The 21,008-nt window shown below is 35.3% G+C and overlaps 2 protein-coding genes across 3 annotated transcripts; one reads left to right on the top strand and one right to left on the bottom strand.

Moving 5' to 3' along the window:
- The first annotated feature begins 2,019 nt into the window (after nucleotides 1–2,019).
- On the top strand, nucleotides 2,020–4,301 carry LOC140893308 (growth-regulating factor 3). 2 transcript variants are annotated; one of them, XM_073302365.1, is made up of 4 exons: nucleotides 2,020–2,281; nucleotides 2,530–2,727; nucleotides 2,928–3,276; nucleotides 3,777–4,301. In XM_073302365.1, exons 1-4 carry the CDS (start codon nucleotides 2,104–2,106, stop codon nucleotides 4,168–4,170), a joined length of 1,119 nt encoding a protein of 372 aa, XP_073158466.1. In that variant the 5' UTR covers nucleotides 2,020–2,103; the 3' UTR covers nucleotides 4,171–4,301. The 2 variants fall into 2 exon arrangements, with proteins under 2 accessions (XP_073158466.1, XP_073158465.1); XM_073302364.1 differs by having other exon boundaries at nucleotides 2,020–2,284.
- A 510-nt stretch (nucleotides 4,302–4,811) lies between these two features.
- Nucleotides 4,812–20,740, bottom strand: LOC140893307 (1,4-alpha-glucan-branching enzyme 1, chloroplastic/amyloplastic-like). Its single transcript, XM_073302363.1, has 22 exons — nucleotides 20,271–20,740; nucleotides 19,847–19,947; nucleotides 18,218–18,513; nucleotides 17,889–17,987; nucleotides 16,997–17,039; nucleotides 16,437–16,496; nucleotides 16,000–16,080; nucleotides 15,572–15,688; nucleotides 15,239–15,322; nucleotides 11,586–11,707; nucleotides 11,292–11,411; nucleotides 10,428–10,557; nucleotides 10,210–10,320; nucleotides 9,462–9,590; nucleotides 8,413–8,516; nucleotides 7,929–8,073; nucleotides 7,019–7,166; nucleotides 6,794–6,894; nucleotides 5,869–5,946; nucleotides 5,614–5,769; nucleotides 5,454–5,528; nucleotides 4,812–5,312 (listed from the first exon to the last, which is right to left on the bottom strand). The coding sequence occupies exons 1-22, from the start codon at nucleotides 20,404–20,406 to the stop codon at nucleotides 5,205–5,207; spliced, it is 2,544 nt and encodes an 847-aa protein (XP_073158464.1). The 5' UTR covers nucleotides 20,407–20,740; the 3' UTR covers nucleotides 4,812–5,204.
- Between the last annotated feature and the right edge of the window lie 268 nt (nucleotides 20,741–21,008).

Below are 21,008 nucleotides of genomic sequence, written 5' to 3'. Positions count from 1 at the left end.
AAATTTTTTTTGTATAAATGATTTAATTATATTTCATATGATATTAAAATAAAATATACGGTTATATAGCTTATAATATTGAAAAAAATTAAACTGAAATGACATCTCTCACGCCTGGGTTCTCCTGCATTTAATGGTAATCCTTCACCTCCAACCTTCTCTTGCATTTAATTTAATAATATAAAATAAACATATATTTAATAGTATTTTGTTTCTTTAAATATTTTTTTATAGCAACTGTCTTTTTTCCTGCAAGTAGTTAATTTAATGATATAAAATAATATAAAGTTAATTATTGATAAATATTTTATTGTATCAATTGTCTTTTCTAAAGTGCCTGGACAGGCCTAGTCACTGCAGGGTAAAAACACATTAGATGACATGACGCTTCATTTTACGTCTCGTTTGAACCGACGATACATATTTAATTTGTGTAAATAAGATTTTCTACCGACGACGAGAAGAGCAAGTATTTCATGAGAAATCAGACGATTTTACTAAATTTATATGTAAAATGAGTGCATTTGATTTATATTTATAATAAAAATAAATACATTTAATATAAAAAATATTTATTTTAGTAAGTGTGGTCGAAACATTTTATATAAAAAATATTTATTTTAGTAAGTAGGGTCGAAAATGAGTATTAGAAAATTTATTCGTTAGACGATGTCTCGTATGAATTTTTGTATAATGATAATCCATAAATCTTCTTCACCATACGGCATACACTACATATAGTACTTCTTGTCAAAACCCTGTGTTTTTAAAACATAGATATATTTATCCTCACATTATCAAGAGGTTTTAACTTTTACGCATGTTATATATAAATTCGAAATTCTAAAATATCGTTAATTTTATGTAAGAAGTTAAGCATTTTTGTTGGGGTTTTCACGAATACCCTAAATATTATTTATACATCATTATATTTATAAGTTTTTTTGTGAGATGATTTCAAGAAGACGAATTGATCTCATTCATATATGTAATAAAAATAAGATTTATGAAATAAAAAATAATACGGTCATATCAGAAATACGACTTACAAAAATTATATATGAAACGATCTCACGAAAATTTTGTGCATTATATATATGGTGAGTGGTCGTGCAAAGACATATAATTTTATTTTTGAAAGACAATTGAGAGTATATTTTGCTATTTTTGTTATAAAAAAAGCATGTGAAAACTGGTTATAAAACTAGTAAACATCTTGTGAGATGATCTTATCGATCTAACAATGCTTATATTTTATTTACAATAAAAAAATCATGTGTAAAACATTTGATACGGATCAATTCCATTTTAAGATTGACTTTCTTTTTTTTTTTTTTTCAAATTGATGAGATTATGTTTAAATTTAAAATACGAAACATATATATATATATATATATATATATGTTGATTACGTGTAGCTCTTTTGACACCAATATCTCAAGTGTGAGATGTAGTCTTTAGTTCGAGACTCAATTATAACAAAAATCCCCTTACCCAACTAAATATATATATATATATAGAGTTTTTTTGAAGTGCCCACCTACCATGCCCACCAATGATATGACACTATTCTATTGGACCTACAATTTATCATGTGTTTTTGTTTGTTTTTTCGCTTCCTCTATTTTTTATGCTCACGTGACTTCATTCAATTCAGATCACACCAAATCATTCTTTACAAATATATATATTATATATATATAGAGTTTCTTTCAAGTGCCCATCTATCATGTCCATCAATGATGTGACACTATTCTATTGGACTTACAATTTATCACATCTTTATCACATCCAATAGAATAATGTTACATCATTGATGGACATGATAGATGGACACTTGAAAGAAACTTTATATATATATATATAATATATATATTTGTAAAGAATGATTTGGTGTGATCTGAATTGAATGAAGTCACGTGAGCATAAAAAATAGAGGAAGCGAAAAAACAAACAAAAACACAAAAATTATGAAGTCTGAAATTATAGTAAAAGCACTGTCCATACACACAAGTAAACTTTCACAGCACTCACTCACTCACCAACCAAAACTACAAAAATCCCATCTCTCTGACCATTTCTTCTTCTTCTCCCCCCTCTTCAATGGACTTGGATCTGAAGCAAGAACAAGATGAAACTAACACACACGACCCTTCTGCAAAGCTACCCAAACTTCTCCTTCAACACCACGCTCATCAGTCCAATCCCTCTCCACTCACTTTGTTTGTACCTGAACCCACCAGCAACCTGCAGTCACCATACTCACCCACCAAATTTAACAGTAGTATTTTCCTCCTCTCTTTTCTCTATCACGCACTCATTTTAATTTTTACACGCCGCGTTGCTGGTGCTGACACCATATATGTTTTCTTCAAGTTTCTTTTGCTTTTCTTGCTTGCTGTGTTCGAAAGTTTTCTGGGTTTTTTTTTTTTTTTTTAGCGTACAAGTTTCACAAGTTGTAGCTTTTGTCAGTGTGTTTGCTTGGCTTTGTGGACTGGATCTTTTATATCTGGGCACGGTTTGTTGCAGGAATGGGTAGCTATTTCAGCTTGGCTCAATGGCAGGAGCTTGAACTACAGGCTTTGATTTTCCGGCATATGATTGCTGGCGCTGCTGTTCCGCAAGAGCTACTCCATCTTGTTAAGAAAAGCCTCATCGCTGCTCCTCCTCCTTCATATTACCTCTCCCACTCGCTGAACCAGTACTATCCACATTACCAGCCATCTCGTAAGTTTTTTTTTTCAGTTCTGGATTATATATAGCTTCGGAATGATATTGGATACATTCTGCTGTTTGGTCAATTTTTTTATTTACTGTAAAAGTGTCATTTAATTAGTTCAAGAATGAGGGGATTTTTTCATAGAATATTAGGGGTTCTTGCAAGAGTACTTCCTTTAACGAGTGTATATATGTGTACGTTGGATCAGTGCTGCAATCAGGGTATTGGGGACGAGCGTCTATGGATCCGGAGCCAGGGAGATGCCGGAGGACAGACGGGAAGAAATGGCGTTGCTCGAGGGATGTGGTGGCGGGGCAGAAATACTGCGAGCGCCATGTCCATCGTGGCCGAAACCGTTCAAGAAAGCCTGTGGAAGCCCCCACATCCACCACCCCTTACGGCGGCGGCAAAGCAGGTAGCAACGGTGTTGCTGATCAAGTCCAGAAAACTAACACCACCATTATTTCTCATGATGGAATGGTCGCTGGCGGCGGCACTCCTCGCTTTACTCTTTCGGGGCCTTCTCCTTCCTTGGACCTTCTTCATCTTAACCAAAGGTAAACCAACTAATAATATATGATTTAATTCTTTTATTAAGGTCTCATTTTATATTAATTTCCGAAGAATAAATATCGTAAACGTTATCTTGTATATATTCTTATTATTCATCTATTGGAGACTTGTTCCCTAAAAGGAAGAAAGTGCGTAAAACTTGATAAACGATGATCCAAGCCATCATCTGGTTTGATATTCTCAAACAACTTTTGCTTGTTGAGGGGCCCTTTGAATTGAATTCACTTTGGATCATTATGGAGCGTATATATGTGTATTGACCCACTTGTGTTTTCTTCGTGGGTCCTTTTGTTTTGATATTTTCGGAGTGATGCCAAAGTAAAGGGCATTGCATTTGATGATCACTCAGACTCACCCCCAACCACTTGTTCTGTGCCCCCATATTTAATTAAAGCCTTCTCCATTAATTAATTTTTCACCAACCTTGTGTTTTTCTTGTAATTACTACACAAGTACTGAATTTGACCATGAGATGGGTTCGTAGGACTTCCGAGTCGACGTTTGAAAACCAAAATGATGGCCAACAAGGCGGCCCGACGCTACGACATTTCTTCGATGGCTGGCCTAGGTCACTCGATGAGACGACCAACACTGCCACCAACTTGTCCATTTCAATGCCCGGAAACCCATCATCTGATTTCTCATTAAAGCTCGGAACCAGCACTGGAGATGAATCAGGTGGTCATGTTGCAAGTCTCGACAGGGATAGGCTTCAGTTGAGCTGGGGTGGGACGTGGGAGACGAACCCAGTGGCGCCAATGGGTGGACCCTTAGCCGAGGCATTGAGATCGGCTACGTCCAATTCCTCTCCAACTAGCGTGCTTCATCGATTGCCACCACGGGGTCCAGCTCCTAAGACTAGCTATGTTAGCACCTGAAATTTAAGTGGCTTTTCTTTCGCATTGCTTTCTGGTTTTCCACTATGTTCTTGGGCCTCTTTTTCTGAATGATTCTTTTTTTAATGTTGAGAACATGTAATTGTTTGATGTGTAAAGGGTGTGAAATTTGATTCTACATAGACTTTGATTGTTCCTTTCTAGCAGTATAAGTAACTAAAAACAGACCCAAGAATTTTGACAAATTTTACAACGCATGCATCGTGAAAGTCCAAATTTCTATCACAAGGAAAAGTTAGATATGGGAAAGTTTTCAATGAATAAAAATAGACACAGTTAACTGCAGAACCCATCAGGTATATCAAGGGCGGGGGTAGGTCAGGTGCGACATGATTGCTTGAAGAATAACAGATGTAGACCTGTAAAGTATCACTTAAAACAGTTATGCCCCCGGAATTTACTGCACGAATTGCCCGGTAGGAGTCATTGACGATATTTACAACCTTATCTGTAGAAACAAGTTTCGTTATTCATGCTGTGAGATGAAGAACCATAATCCATTCCCTGGTATAGATTCGACTGGATTCACAATGGTAACTCAGAAAACATTTAATCTCCGAGCATATGCACGCAAACATGATGCTCTGCTTGAAAGAGTAATCAGTCGACAAAGCAATAGCACATTTCAACCCGTCAGTAATAACTCCGAAATTTCATAGCCAACTGGTAATAATTTACAGAGTAAACCCATAGTAATTGGATTCCATATACTTTGCGTGCATTACATAATAGGATAAGTAGATACATAATCTCCTTTCTGGATCTAGATGATGACAGAACTTGAAGCAAGATCAAAACTTGCGCTAATGTACAGTTAAATGATTTAGAGTTCAAATTCGTGCCGATGCAAATTAACTTGTCGTTATCACATCTCTCAGTTCCATCAACTCGAGGATTTTACATACCTGCTGCCACTATCCTCCATGTTGTCAATACACTTTTTTGTGGACTACTGAAATTCTATATGCGTCTATGACTCAACCCTTTAACTCACGAAACTGAATTTGAATAAGAGTTCATATATCGACAGCTTCCACTTCATTTCTTTCTAAGGCGTAAACCACTGCTGTTCTAGATGGTGCGTAGATCAAGAAAGAACGAGGCCGGTCATCATGTCCCCATTCCTGTTAAGATCATCAATTCGAATAGAAAAATTTATTGATATTCACAGGTAACAACTAATGATATTAATTCTCAAATTTTGATCAAGAGTTGGTCTTTCAAATTATTTTAATATATCAAGATTCAAGTATCGGCAAGCTTACAGAGGTAAAATACTCGGCGGTGTGACTGATTCTACCAAAGCCTCCAAATAGTGGGCCGTCTGAGTCCAGAACTACCTGCCAAATGTAGCATGATTGAAGTACAGAATAACATACGGGTCCCACCACCTTCCAACATAAAAGTGCTATTTTATAAACATACCTTATATTTTCCTGGATTTAAGCATCCTACCCGATAATCTGAATAACTATTAGTCCAATGAAAATTGAATACGAATATCAACTCCCCCTTTTCGAATACAATCACCTTATCTCCTTCATGTTTCCTTGATATGTATTGATGTTCTGAAGTCATGAACTATACGAACAAACATATGTACAAGTAAAGGTAAATAAATGAGTGGACTAGATCAGTGTCTTTTTGGAATTCAATATATTCAGTGTAAGGACTTCTTACACCGTGTGCTTCTTCAAGATGCTGCATTGCACGATCAAACTCCTGCATTCCACTATATCTCAAATAATTTGCATCTCCCTGCTCAATCGAAATCAAGTCAGAATATCCACCATTAAGTTCAGAAAATCAAAATACCATTTTATATCAGTGAAAAGGTTTTTTCGAAAAAAATAATATACAGTAGCATTCAAAAAAAATTTCTTTGGTCAAATAGTTATTCCTATACATTATTTAGAGCACCAAGATACACTAGGGCCTAAATTTATGGGATGGAATCTTTAATTCACTGGATTGAGAAAAGCAGAAGTCAGCTGGAAAATTAACAGGATAGAAACATCATATTTTTACTCTCCCAAGGAAGAAATTATGATTTTGTATGTCACTTCTGTACATCAAAGTGTTGACGATCTGTGTAACTTTCAGGCATCCTAGAAACTTTTTACGGTGAAATGCTTCTTGAGTTGTTTATTAAGTCACTATTCCCAATACTGCTGTCACCAATAAGTTATTCCTTCTTCATCACAATGCTTATCAAGGCAAATTGTTTAAAAGACTATTACAATTCAAAAGGATAACCATGGGTAAAAAAATCAATTTGTTTCGTGTTAGTTCTAAGTGACACAGAATTGTTTTGTAACTTTTCAGCATTTCTTCCCACTAGAAATCATTCCTATGTATGTGCATGAATTGAATCCGCCTACGTTAAGTCTTCTAACAGGGGCATCGGCCTTTCCCCACCTCGTCACATGAGACAATCTAAGCCTTCCCAGAATTTCACGCATTTAAATTACCATGATAAAGTCTTCCAGATATGAGTTCATCTCAATATCTAATAGATATCAATCATTGGAATAATGTCTGGCAGAATATTCATGAAAAGGAGGCAGGCGTCAAAGTCACTAGTACAAGTTGGACCAAAAGTTACCAGATCAAATCTACGCCGGCACTTGTCATAACTGTTGCCATTTCCACGAATGAATCGGCCATCTGGAAGAAGTTGATCATCTCTGGGAAAATCTATCCACTCTGATCAAAAAGTAAAACTGTCAATGATATGGATGTGCATGCCAATGAAAAACAAAATAAAATTAGAAATCATAGTGTTATTACTCAATTCCACAGATGGACATAACCATATACACTTACTTACCTGAATGTCCAAATTCATTTCCCATGAAATTTAGGTATCCTTCTCCTCCCAATCCCATTGTAACAAGCCTAATCATCTTATGCAATGCTATTCCACGATCAACTGTTGGAGTAGATGGTTTATCCAAAGCCATGCAGTCATACATATCCTGAGACGTAGGTTTAAAATATGATGGTACATAAAATTCAGAATGAAGTTTATTATTATCTCATGTTTTTCTGAAAGTTCATGTTTAAAAACCGAAGAAATCGACTAATCAATTCCTCGAAACAAGATGCGAAAATATATATAACATCAGTAATGTAGGAAAACAGGAAGATAAAAAAACCAATCAACATAGATATTGGATAAGATAAAATCATGGTCTCTTTATTCTAGAAAATGAATATCATCAATTGATCCCTAGAAATATATCTTATCAATTACATAATACATTGAAATTAGAGACTTTTATGCAGATAATGAGCCTAAAAGAAAAAAATGACGAAGAAAATTTTATTTCAAAAAACTTTATGGTTGCGACTAAAAAATGACATATATAATTTCTCGAGATTCTTTTAAAGAAATAGAGAAGACCGTGTTATCCTACATAAGAGTAGGCCCAATAACACTGTTCTTCCTTGAATTTTGGCAAAAAGAATTGACCACAACAAAAAGATGGTCATAGACAAACAAAGAAACTGTCTGTTCCCTGCATGTATTTTGAGGCTGTGGCAACAATATACCTAGTTTTTTTTAGAAGGAACGAGATTTAATTGGGAATGATTCATAAATCTTATATACCTTTTTTCTAAATTTTTTTTATTTTTATTTTTAAATCTTATATACTTTCAGCATCAAGCTCTTCATTTCCTGAATAACTAAGTATAGAAAGATTAGAGGCAAGCACAAGAAAATGATAATCTACAACCTTATCCATCAACCAGAAAGCAATAGTTTTATCGCCAACCAGTGCTTGGTCATGACTTTCTGCATACACGACACACTTTTCCAACCACCTTCGGTTAGTAAGAGAGTTCACAATATCCCCCATTTTCCAATGCTCGTCTCTTTTCCTGCATAAAATTGCATGAGGAAAAGAGAAATACACGACTAGAATATAGAAAAAGTTCAAACTTGTGGAAATCTTCGTCCAGGAAAAACAAATATTTTTAGAAAAAGAACTTTCTTAGGAAATGGAAAAAATATGTACTGCGACAGATGAACCTCAGAGATTGAAACTTGGTAATCAACAGAAAAAGTTTAGCTGTTTAATAGTTTTATTATTTTTAATGCTACTCAAATCTCATCATTTTACAACATCCATGAACATATCACCAGCACTGGCAGAAAACAGAAAAGCATAAAAATGGAAAAGGGAAAAAAATAAAGAACAAGAATTAAAGGAAACATACTTGAGAATCTCAACCCACTTATCAGCGACTGCCATATGAAGACGATAATCAAAACCAACACCACCATCTTGTATGGGAATACAGAAAGTTGGCATGCCACTGACCTGCCATTACATGAAATACTGTCATGAGATGGGAAGTAGTTGTTTCATGCATGGATCAGAAGCATCAACAGTTACAGCCAATTTAGATTAACACAATCAAAATCTACATGATAGATATGATAGATTCGCTACATATTTTGAACTGGCAATCCTTGCATCTGGTCATCTGCGCACATGGATTTTGTTGGGGGCAATAATTGTCCCTACGTAGTACAATCGAAACGTTGTGTTTGAGCTGCTGTATAATTTAAAAAAATTTGAGCTACACCGTTACCACCAGCTATAATTTTTGGTAAAGTGGCAAACACTCGACCTTACAGTTTTTTCAATATGATTAATTATTTCTGTAATTACTACTAACAATAAAATTTCAAATAATTATCTTATATTGTTATTTTTATAAATTTAGAAGGACAAAGAAATAAAATAAGACAATTGAGAATTTGGGAATGTGACACATAAGGGACACGTGGTTATACATATTACATAAATTTACTTCAAATATTTTTCTTATAAAATTTTATTGAATGAAGAAAAGTATTTTTTTTTTACTATTAACTTAAAATAACCAAAAGTACTAACCATTGGTAGGTTGATGCACAAGTATATGTACCAACTTGGGGCATAAGGTACCCTCCAAAGTTCTTATTTTCCATATGGCAAAACTTCTGGATAATCCTGGGTGGTCTAGAGTAATGAGTTAAAAAATCTAAAGGTCGAAACTTACACATGCAACAAAATTTCATTAATTAGCTTATGTGTAAAGTTAGAAATACTCTGATAATATAAAAAAATTTAAGAGAATTAGTGGGCCTATGGGTAAAGTAACTTTTCTTCACTGGTTTATTTCCACTCACTGTTGGTGGATATGAGGAAAAGAGAAAAATTAAGATCAGAACATATGGGATCCAGAATTTGATGTTTTAGATGATAATAGAGGCATACGTCTTCACCAATGGTTATGGCATTAGGAAAAAGTCCATGAATGAGATCATTAGCAAGCATCAAATAAGCCACTGCATCAACATCTGTAGCAACTCCGAAGTACTCATTATAATTGCCAGTAAATGCCACCTATTAGAAGCCAAATTTATTTGTCAAGATATCTGATGCAAGACTTGAACAAATGCATTATGCATAAATGTCTGATTAAATGTTACATCACCATGATGTCAAAATCAGCCCAAAAATTTAAAGATGTCTTTCTCTAATTAAGTTCCATCTTAATCGCCTTTTTAGGCTTGGTTTATGTAGAAGTCACTAATGGTTTCCTACCTTTCAAGAGAAAAAAACATTATAAATTTATCTATGAAAAACAGCTACCAGACTAAGATAGCAATGCAAATTTGAAAATTAAAAAATATAACAGATAGTTAATCATGGTTCAAAGGAATATGGAAGGACACTAAACAAACCAAAAACAAGTACATCAACTAGTAATTTTTTTGAAAAAAGGAAAGCAACATTTTACCAAGAAAAAGCTTGAATTTGTGCTATTCTTTTACATACTGTAATATAGTCAAACTGATGAAACAGAGTAGAGCAACAATATATTTCAATGTTTTGTGTTCAAATATAAGAACAATATCATATTTATTATCATAAACTATCAATCATGTCATCAGGTCCATTCGTCCAATTAACTAGGACTAGCAACGTGCCAGGGTCTTACTGGAAACATTAGATATTTTACCTGCAAACCATGGTGAGTATACATCATTGATGTCACACCATCAAATCTGAAACCATCAAACTTGTACTCATCTAGCCACCATCTTGCGTTCGATAGAAGAAACCTTAAAACCTACAATTAAACTCATAATTGACACCTTCACTGTCACAATATTGCAGAAAAGGCTAAAGAAGAAAAAAACATATTCGATAACTTCCGAATTTCAAGACCATACATACTTCCCAGTGTCCATAATTAAAAAGTCGAGAGTCCCAAACCCAGTGATATCCACGTGCTCCAGAGTGAAAGTAACAAGCATCAGTGCCGTCAAACATGTTCAGTCCATCCAAAGTGTTATTGGATGCATGACTGCATGGATTGAAAATTTTCAGTGAAAACAGGATGGGAAGAAGAAATAATTTTGAAATTGAGGCCAATACAGATAAATTAAAGTAAAAGAATCATAAATACCAGTAAAATAAAGAAGAAAAACCAAAAAAAGAAGAAACAGAGATGATCTAAATTCTCACATAAGTATTTTAACCAAAAAAAAAGGTACAAATCAAACAGTAATTAATTGATACAAAAATCATAAACTGAGATTCGTTGAAAATTATTTTGTCTAGAAGATAATTGCAACGCATGGTTAAAAACAAGGTGCCTAGCTATGAGAAGGTTCATGCTTAGCTTGCATGAAAGGCCCATGACACCAGTGCTGCTCACAGTACCTGGGGCATTTAACAACTCCAAAAACTTGAACATCAGGAAAAGCTGTTGTTGTAGTTACAAGTATGAAGTATCCAATCCTTTCAAAGAACAATATTCAGTCTACAAAAGTAGAGGGGTGGGAGCAGGATTTGAAAAGAAAACAAAACGAAAAATGCTCACCATCCAACAGTCACAGCTTCGGAGAATAATTTTACATAACTAAAATAGAACAAACATCTTGATCACACGTAAACTAATAAACTCTGGCATGGGAGTTTGCAATCATAAATAGGGGTGACCAGAAATTGAATCAAACCGAATAAACTTTGCCTAGCTATGAGAAGGTTCATGCTTAGCTTACACAAATATGTTGCCAGGTAGATTTCATTTTGTACCTGTGCACAATATCCATGAGGACAAGCAATCCCAACTCATGAGCTTTATCTATCAAAGACTTGAGTTCCTCAGGAGTCCCAAAACGGCTACTTGGTGCAAAGAAGTTTGTTACATGGTAGCTGAGGCACAACAGTCGTTATTAAAACTTATCGGAAGTCAAAAGGAGAATAAAAAGTGAAGTTCACAAAAAGTTTATGAGCATTGGAATGCATTTATGAATTATGAGGTAAGCAACATATAAATTAAGGTTTCGCCTAAAAAAAATATATATAAATTAAGGTTCAGCAAAGCACCCAAAACTGGCATAATATGAATGCTCTTGAATTGCCATTATCTGAACTGCATTATAACCAAGTTTCTTGATGCGGGGTAGCACATCATCTCTGAAGCTGGCATATGTATTGATAATGGGCTCCTGCAATAAAGGTCAAGATACAAATGAATATTGCAGCCTCAGAGTGATTGTATAGACCTATCAGCATCTCAAATTATTCTTAACAAAAGAACGGTGAACTGCTACTAAAAGCATCCATCAGATGTAATCATAAAACATAAAACCTTAAAGAACCTCCAGCGATGCAGGTTACTCAAAAGCAAGAGACTATCTTTATTAGGCACCATAAACTGGATTCATTTCAGATGTTGGTTGCAAATTCTACCGGGTAATGCCATTTGAGAAAAACATCCTTCCTCACATTTCTGCTAAGGAGTAAAGAGGTATCACCGTTTTTAGAATGCAACAGCACAACAGTAACCATCTTCTCAAAAAAAATTGAAAAACCATAATATCTGTTAAGAAATGGACTTGGACCTAACTCAATCCCAAAAGTTTGATCAAGAGCGAGGGTTGTCCAAGACCATATATTGAACTCACAGGATATTTACCCAACCGATGTGGCACACAAATAGCATACCAATACACCTCTCTCACGCCTAGGAATGAAACGACTAGAGCGTGGAGACATTAACAGATGGCCCAACTGTGGGACGGGTGGCCCAACTATGGGTAGTCCAACACATACGGTGGGCCTCGGCTCTGATTCGTGGAGATATTAACATGTGGCCCAACCATGGGACGGGTGGCCTAACTATGGGTAGTCCAACACATACCCACCTGGGCTCTGATTTCATTTAAAAAATTGGACTTGCACCTAACTCAACCCCAAAACTGTTCAAGGGAGAAGCGTAAAACCCCGGATTTTTAAGGCTAGAAGATATTAAAATCTTGAAGATGATTGTACCAAGATAAATTAATATCAAGAATATTAGAAGTTTGCATATCGAGATAAGTAGATTAAGCATATCAAGTTATCTGAGATCTTGAAGAAATCAAATCTTGGACATAAAGTCCTATTCAAATTTTGAAACCTAGGTATCCTAGTTGATCTTGACTACTATTGGTGCCTATAAATAGACTCTCAAACCCTCATAAAAATCACACCACAATTTCTCTCAAATTTCGTGTGAGACAAGAGGGAAGAGTAGGCGAAACGCTGCAGAGATTTCATAAGTTCGAAAAAGCAGCCTTGACCCAGAAGTTATCGGCGATGCTAATGAGGTCAGAATCTGATCTCCACCGTCTAGATTATGGCATAAGATGTTATCAATATGCAGTTAAAATTTCAGCCAAATCCAACGGCTAGAACTTTTTATACGATTTTCGCAATAAATCTGCACAGATTCTACTTGGGAAAGAAGCAGCTTCTGTTCGTGGACCATAAAATATAAACGAATCCAAACGACGTCGAAACCAGATCTCCACCGTTCACGATTTAGATAACGTCCTTAGGAATGTCCAGACCAAATTCCATGTTGATCCGACGGTTCAATATGTCTATTACCTTTCTGCAAGTTGACTGAATTTTCGATCGTTCATCATATATATTTTGAAATCCTTGTTATGTAACTCCAATTCGTGATACGATTTTGTTAAAAGTGTGTTTTGATACTGTTATGACTCGGATTAGGAGTGGAAAAGAAATTTCCAAACCATGTTATGTTAAGGCTCTGATGCGATGGACGATAATAACCGGACCAATGGCCTAACCCCTTAGAGCAATTATATATAGGAGACTGATTAGTTAGCCACGAATAAGGAGATGAATTTCAGCGTCTGGCCAAATTATGTTAAGTCATGTCAATTTTGATATGATGTTTATGCTATTCTATGATGAGACATGCTATGAGATGAATATGTTTTGAATTATGCCATGCTTGAAACCCAAGTATGAGTTTTCTCAAATGAATATATCCATAAATGTATTTTGCTCGTATGATCGATCCGCCCTCACTTGCTGAGCGACACTCAGATCGCTCACCCCTTATTATTCTGAATTTTAAGTTGTAAGACGCTTTCGAATGTTTATTCTGTTTTTTTTTGGAATTTTGAGTTGTACAGACGATTTATTCTGGATTTTATTTATGAAATATACTGGTTTTAGTTAAATTGTGTACTAAGACGCTGGTTGTTTTCGAATTTTATTTGAAAGCAAGGCCGATGTCACCAGCCTGAAAGCGGGGAGTGACAGGAAGGGTTGTCCAAGACCATATATTGAACTCCCAGGAACTCTATCCAACCGATGTGGGACATATTTCAACACATCCTCACACGCCCATGAATGTACATCTGAAGCGCGTGAAGATATTAACTGGTGGTCCAACTGTGGGCAACCTAATTATGGGCAATCCAATAAATATGGCGGGTCTGGGCTCTGATACCATGTTAAAAAAATGATGTGGACCTAACTCAACCCCAAAAGCTAGCTCAAGGGAGGAGGGTTGTCCTAGACCATATATTAGGGGTGCCAATTCGGGTGGGTCGGGTGGGTTCAGGTCGGGTTGGGTTGATGATTTTTTTTAAAAAAAATTCATCAACCTGCCCCGACCCAAACCCAAACCCGAATCAAATAGAAAATGGCCAACCTAAACCCGACTAACCCGAACCAACCCGACTTTTTTTTTTTTATTTTTTAACAAAATAATTAAATAAAAATTCAAAACACACAATAATAATAGTAATATTTAATTTAAACACATAATAACATAATCTAAGCTTATATATAATTTAAATTTGAAAGTCTAGTTATAGAAAATTTAAAGTATAGTTACTAGAAAAAATAAAAAATTATTTTAAAAAATTAAAATTGTTCAAAATAAACCTTCAATGACGAAAATTTATTATATCAATACACAATAAATTTTTTCCAAACATACAATAATAAAAATGTAGCAAATTTTTCTTAATTTTGTATAAAAATAATAATAATAAAAAAATTTCGGGTCATCTCGGATTAACCCGGGTTGACCCGAACCCAAACTGAACCCAATTAAATTTTTTGGGTTAGCTTTCGAGTCAACCGAACCCAAAAACCTGATATTTTTCGAGCCGACTCGTATCGGGTTGACGGGTTGGGTTCATTTTTGCCACCTCTATCATATATTGAACTCACAGGAACTCTATCCAACCGATGTGAGACATATTTTAACAATACCATATGATATCATTTCTACACACTCGAGAGAATGAGACAAAACCATGAACCCATGATCATTCGAATCTACACGGCGATTTATAAGTGACCTTCATGATGTACATTTTCTTGTGCACTACAAGCACCATCATTGTAGCTACATTCTTCCAGGCTCAAACATTATAAAATTTTCTCGGTTTCGGTAATAAATAACATTAAAATCCGAACCCCAATTTTAAATGTCAGTCAATAAAGATCCAAAAGGATAATTCTAATTCATCCATTTTCATTCTTAATTCTCTTGAACAAGATCAGATACAACCGTCTATTTTTTCAATCACGCCTTTTACTTTTTAGGTGTCAAAGGAGATGTATCTAATTTTCAAAAATCAGATAAAGAAATGCATTCAGCAAGAACAATGTAGGTAATTATAAACAATGAATTTCAAAAATTACTTGAGAGAAAAGATGCACACCGGACTACTCATTCCAACATGAGACTCATATATTCTGAGGGACTTTGGTTTATTTGGTCGAGGATGCTTGAAAACATACTTCTCCTGCAAAATTATCACAAAAGAGATTCATTGATTGATAACCATAGAAGGTAAACAGCCATGTTAACTAAGAAGTAACTAGAACCATTGAAAATTTCCAAGAATGGAGATTTTTTCCTCTCCATTTCCTAAATTTACAGATGCATAATCAACATCTGGAATCGCTATGTGAATTGTGACCCTTGCGCCCAGAGTTCGAAAACAATTTAATGTAAAGTCAAGAATGCCGATGCAGATGTACACTATGGATACCTCTTCTGGTGGATCATAGTATATTCCGTTATATGGAATTTCCCCAGGAGCCTGAAAAGAGAATTTAATCCAAGCAGGAATAGAATCCTTGATGCCAGACGGAGTCTCCATACGAATCTTCATTTGGGATAAACAAAGATCATTATCGGAAGCAAAACAAGAATGACTTTTATAAATACTTACCAAGTCAGTAACCAAGTACGAACATGAAAATATTGAAATTAAAGAGTCAAAATTCTTCATAAACAAGCTGTAAAACAAAGCCTCTTTACTTATGATTCTTCTTAGTTCCTCAAGCACGATCATTCTAGAGTAATAAGTAAAAGAACAAGTTTATTTTCTAATCTTGTCATGTCTAATCACTTCACATCATTTTACAGGGGTGTTTACGAGCTGAAATTTAAACATGAGCACCCAATGCCAATTACCTTCACTTTGGAACCATGGGGGATAGCAGGAGAACCATCTGCATTGTTTGGCAAAAAGACCTCCCAAACGCCAAATTCATCCTGTTAAAACTTTCCATAAGTTTAAAGGAAATGGATAGTGGAGATCACTATGAACATAGATATTATATGAAGGAAAGATATGTAAATGCCAGGAGAGAATACAATGGGATCCCAAGTATAGTATCATATCAGCAAGAAATAACAAAAATAAAATAACATGAACCAAGTCATAGATTGCCACTCTAGCGGAAGCTAAGCCAATAAATTAAAATAAAGGATGTAGTTACATATACATCTCAAACCTGGAAAATCACATTGAAAAGGTGCGAGAAAACCTCACTTTTCATCAACAAGCCAAACAGAAAGTCAAGATATGCAAAAGTCTGTGATATTCATAAAAATGAAAAAATGCTTACTCGAGTCATAGTATCAGCATTAGGGTTCCAATTGTTGAAATCTCCAATAAGTGTTGCCCACTGCAAGTGTATTGAGAAGTAAGTTGACACACAACAAAATTGAGTTTTCTGCCATTAAAACAAGATCTCCATCGAGAACATCGATAACCCAAAAATATCATCATTGCTTGATCAGTTCTAACAGCGCATACAGTTCAATGGTCAAGAAAATTAGTTGTTGAGGCAAATGCCAAATGCGGTCGTTAGTATAAGTAGCCATTAATTGAACCAACAAGATGCCAACTTTTTCAGTAATTGCTGCTTTTGTAAGCAACAAACTCATTTGCCACATGTCAAATGCAGATTCACACCTTTGGCAAGTATACAGTGCTTAATAAGCAGCAAAATTATTTCAACAGAAATTTTCAAATGCCAAATGCCTGGCAGAAACTTATAAAGAATACAATCTCAATTGGAGAAACTACCATCAAATGGTAAAAGCCTGAAGAGAAAGCACTCGTTTGAAAGAAGCTAATAGAGTCAAGAATAAAATATATGCTGGCACTTAAAAAAATGCTAACCTTTGCCCCAGGAGCCCACTCCCTGTAAGTGATGCCGGTCTCACTGGTCAAATATAATACACGAAATTAGCTTTTCAATATCCAAGAACGTGAATTTCAAATCAAACAAATGTATAAATTATTCATGAACAGGATCATTACATGGCCAAGAGTTGATAAACTTCCAGAGGAACTACCAATTCCCATAGTCGAATATAACGGTACAAACACTGTAAACACATTTCATAATTTCATGAAGGCCTTAGTTCATGAAGGCCTGAGCTGAGAATGTCACTGTAAACACATTTCATAATTTCATGAAGGCCTTAGTTCTTCAAAGAATCAACAGTCTTTTTCCCAATAATAAGAAATTACTGACGAATTAGCCTAAGCTGAGATAAGCTAAGCCAAACCATTTATCCTATAGATGTAGTACTTTTGGCATATAAAATCCCTCCAAGCACTTGACATGCACTTTCCTCTCCAGAAATAAATAAAATAATGGGAAACGTTAGAAAAAATAGAATGATATTATTTGGATTGCTGCAGTTCTGTCATGTTGCTAGGACAATGTTTGTGAAGAGCCTTAGTATCTAGCAAGTTTGCCTTCTAAACAGTTGTATGATTGCAGTAGGAAGAACATCTTTTACTTATTCTGTTCATCGTATCACCAAAACAGACATATTCCTTCCATTTGTATGAACGGGTGTCAACAATCAGAAACAATTTAAATCATCAATTTGCATGAAAGCCCTTTTCAATAGCAGCTATCCTAGTAACATGCGAATAACAAAGATTCACACAATTTCAAATATCAGATGCATGCATCAGTCAAACCAAGGTTATCTCAATAACAGACTCTATATTGCAATATGAGGACAAACCAGTAATGTTTAAAGAATTAACAGTTTACCTACGCGTAAAGCCAAATTTCTCATAACCACGAGAAAACTTTTCCAAGCCGCCCTCATACTCGTCAATTGCTTGGCGCAATCTTTTATACTGCCCATAACTGTGATGAACAGAGAATTTAGTGGAACAAACCAGTAGATGCACTTTATGAATGCAGATTCAGGGTCTACCACAATCAATGGTTAACTGTATCGAATTCTACTGAAAATTGAAAATCGTGAATTGCTCTAACATGCACATACAGAACACAGTAGGGGAAGTCAATCTTCCACTCACATCTATATCTATCCAACAAATCCTCTCAAAAAGAATTTGTTCACAAGATCTCACCGATAATCAAGATGGCCGCGATGATTGTTTAAGAATGGATCTATTTCATATATTCTCTGACCAATTCCAGGTGGAGGGATGGCCCTCTCTCTGATGTTAGCAGATTCATTGCTTATTGTTTCAAATGATGCATATGATGTTCCTTCTTCCGTTTCACCATCTCCATCTAGCAGCTGTACAGAAGCAGAATCTTCCCCTTCAATGGCTTCGCTAGAATTTCTTAGCCCAATCAAAATTTCTTCTTCCTCAGTTTTGATTACATTTTCCACCACTAAACTTCCCACGTCATCTGATATCTAGGAAAAAGAATCATACAGGAAACCAAATCAACAAAGAGGATTGATATTTCCATTTCACATTTTGCTTTAAGACAGCCATAAAGATATTAATAGTCAGCAAACAAATCAATACGTTATAGACGCATAAGAAAAACCTAATAAAGCAAAAGTTTAATGCCTAATTAGGTTCTAAGATACCAATGCTCCTCATGCCTCTAACAACTATGGTCTAAATGCGGGAAGACAAATGACTTGGCACAAAGGTCACAAGCTAGCCCCACTTAAAATATGTTGAGATATATCCTACATCGGTTGGATAGAGTTCCAAGAAGTTCTTTATATAGACAAGGACAACACTTCCTCCTTGAGCTAGCTTTTAGGGTGGAATTAGGTCTCAGTCAATTTCTTAACATGATATCAGAGATCAAGCCCACTGTTATTGTTGCACTGCCCATAATTGAGCTGCCCAACCACCCGTTAATATTTAAACACTCCAAATGTTCATTCTTGGACGTGTGGGGGTGTGTTGAAATATGTCCCACCTGTTGAAATATGTCCAACATCGGTTGGATAGAGTTCCTGGGAGTTCTTTATATAGATAAGGACAACCCTCCCCCTTGAGCTAGCTTTTGGGGTGGAGTTAGGTCCAAGTCCATTTCTTAAAAAAATAATATGAGATGACTTCCACAGATTATGCCTGCTTTGAGCTTGTTTCTACTCGATATTTAAATATAAAATGTGGCTTTCTCCACCAGCTTCCGCCACAAAGTTCTTGTATTCATAATAATTTTTTAATACAAAATAGTTTTTTTTTTTAAAAAATAAAGAATTATTGTGAAGCATTAGATCTCCTCTGATTCACTATGTCACAACTGTTAGAAGTTCCCTCGGCATGATTCAATTCTACAAAATATACTCAGTTTGACCATGTAGAGATTCCTATCTTAAGTTTGTCATATGATGCCATTGGATAGTTTACATATGCATTCAAACAAAAGTTCCATATTTAAATCAGGACAATGGGATAAAACCTGCTTGCTGTGAAGAGATCAGAGAAGTAACAAAAACGAGCATAAATGCGACCAACTTTAGATTTCAAATTAAACAGAAAATTGAGACCATGATAGTGTTTGTGTTATATGGAACGATAAATTATGCACTTGTATCTCAAAAGTTTCAAAAATAGGGTAATTTGGCTGAACTTTGACTGTGATCAGCATATTTTCCTCTTTACAATGACAATACTTGTGTTCTTCAAAATATTTTTTATTTTTGGTTCATTCATTCACATTTTTTGGGCGGTTTGCATTATTTCGATGAGGAACGGGGACACATTTAGTTTCAGACATGCCTGGGAATCATCTGAAAGTTCAGGAACAAGGACATTCTCCGATGCAGTCGCTATAGACGATTGGGATCCAGACTCCAATGACTTTCCGGTCAAAATGTTCCCTTCAAGCAAATGCCAAATTAGCTTAATTTTCGAATAAACATCAGCTGAGTCAAACACAACGCCTGACTGGATTATGATAATATTCAATATAAATTACAGTCCTAAACAGAAACCAACTCCATCTCAGGCCTATCACACATTCACCAACACACTTCCATGACAAGAAAATCTCTTTCTTGCCACTCAAGTGAAAAATAAAACTGGAAAAGAAAAGCATCCAAAACAAGACTTGCCACATTTGAGACAAATCCCGGCTTCTAAAGTAGCATCTAACGTAAAAATATAAATTTTGACAATAAAGAAGAAAAGGAGAAGAAATTACATGAATGAGATTGATTCTTGATGCAAAAGGAGAAGTGGGCGTTCCTCTTATGAGCAAGAAACCTCGATCCACGGCCTCCCAGCCTGCCCACCAATGGCACAGTAGGCAGCCGCACGCTGTACACCGTATACACCATTTTCTTTTCTTCCCGTCTTTTCACCAAAAGCTAATACGGGGTAACCATAAAGAATCTGCACGGAGTCGAAGGTGGCCAAAAATCCGCGAAGATATTTGACAAATTTCACATAATATAAAACACAGAAATAGCAGTGACTGCTGGTGTACTAGAAATGTGCGGCCAATATGCTACGTGTCAAAAGGTGTTGGCATCATCTCATGGGTAGGTGGGGTCTACACATACCACCCTGCATCGTCCATTTAAATTTTGATGATTGATGGGAGATGGAAAAAAACTTGATAGTGATTACATTTCCATTGTTTTCGTCTCTCCAAAAACTAAATATTTTTACGTGTGGCTGAGGTTCTCGAGTTGAGCAAAGATACGATGATGGAATCATTGGATGGAATATACTTGCATTCTTCTCTTTTTTCATTTTCTTTTTTATTTCTTTCTTCCGTGTCCTCAAGAAAAGTGGAACCATCTATATTTATAACGAATAATAATATATTTGACTTAAACATTAATATATTTTATTTTATGAATTGAGTAAGATATGAGATCCATCTTACAAAATATAACTGTGAGACAATCTCAAGTTAAGTTTTGTCTATTTTTTA

This window comes from Henckelia pumila, chromosome 3 (genome assembly GCF_033568475.1).
Source record: "Henckelia pumila isolate YLH828 chromosome 3, ASM3356847v2, whole genome shotgun sequence".
Lineage (NCBI taxonomy): Eukaryota > Viridiplantae > Streptophyta > Magnoliopsida > Lamiales > Gesneriaceae > Henckelia > Henckelia pumila.
This window is presented reverse-complemented; position numbering and strand designations above follow the sequence as displayed.

Coding starts and splice junctions, on each gene's coding strand:
- LOC140893308 (XM_073302364.1), top strand. CDS start 2,104: ATGGACTTGGATCTGAAGCAAGAACAAGATGAAACTAACACACACGAC. Junction 2,285..2,529: donor ACCCACCAAATTTAACAGTA/GTATTTTCCTCC, acceptor GGTTTGTTGCAG/GAATGGGTAGCTATTTCAGC. Junction 2,728..2,927: donor TCCACATTACCAGCCATCTC/GTAAGTTTTTTT, acceptor ACGTTGGATCAG/TGCTGCAATCAGGGTATTGG.
- LOC140893307 (XM_073302363.1), bottom strand. CDS start 20,406: ATGGTGTATACGGTGTACAGCGTGCGGCTGCCTACTGTGCCATTGGTG. Junction 18,514..19,846: donor AACTTTCAGATGATTCCCAG/GCATGTCTGAAA, acceptor TCTTTTTCCTAG/ATATCAGATGACGTGGGAAG. Junction 16,081..16,436: donor ATGCTGATACTATGACTCGA/GTAAGCATTTTT, acceptor AAGTTTTAACAG/GATGAATTTGGCGTTTGGGA.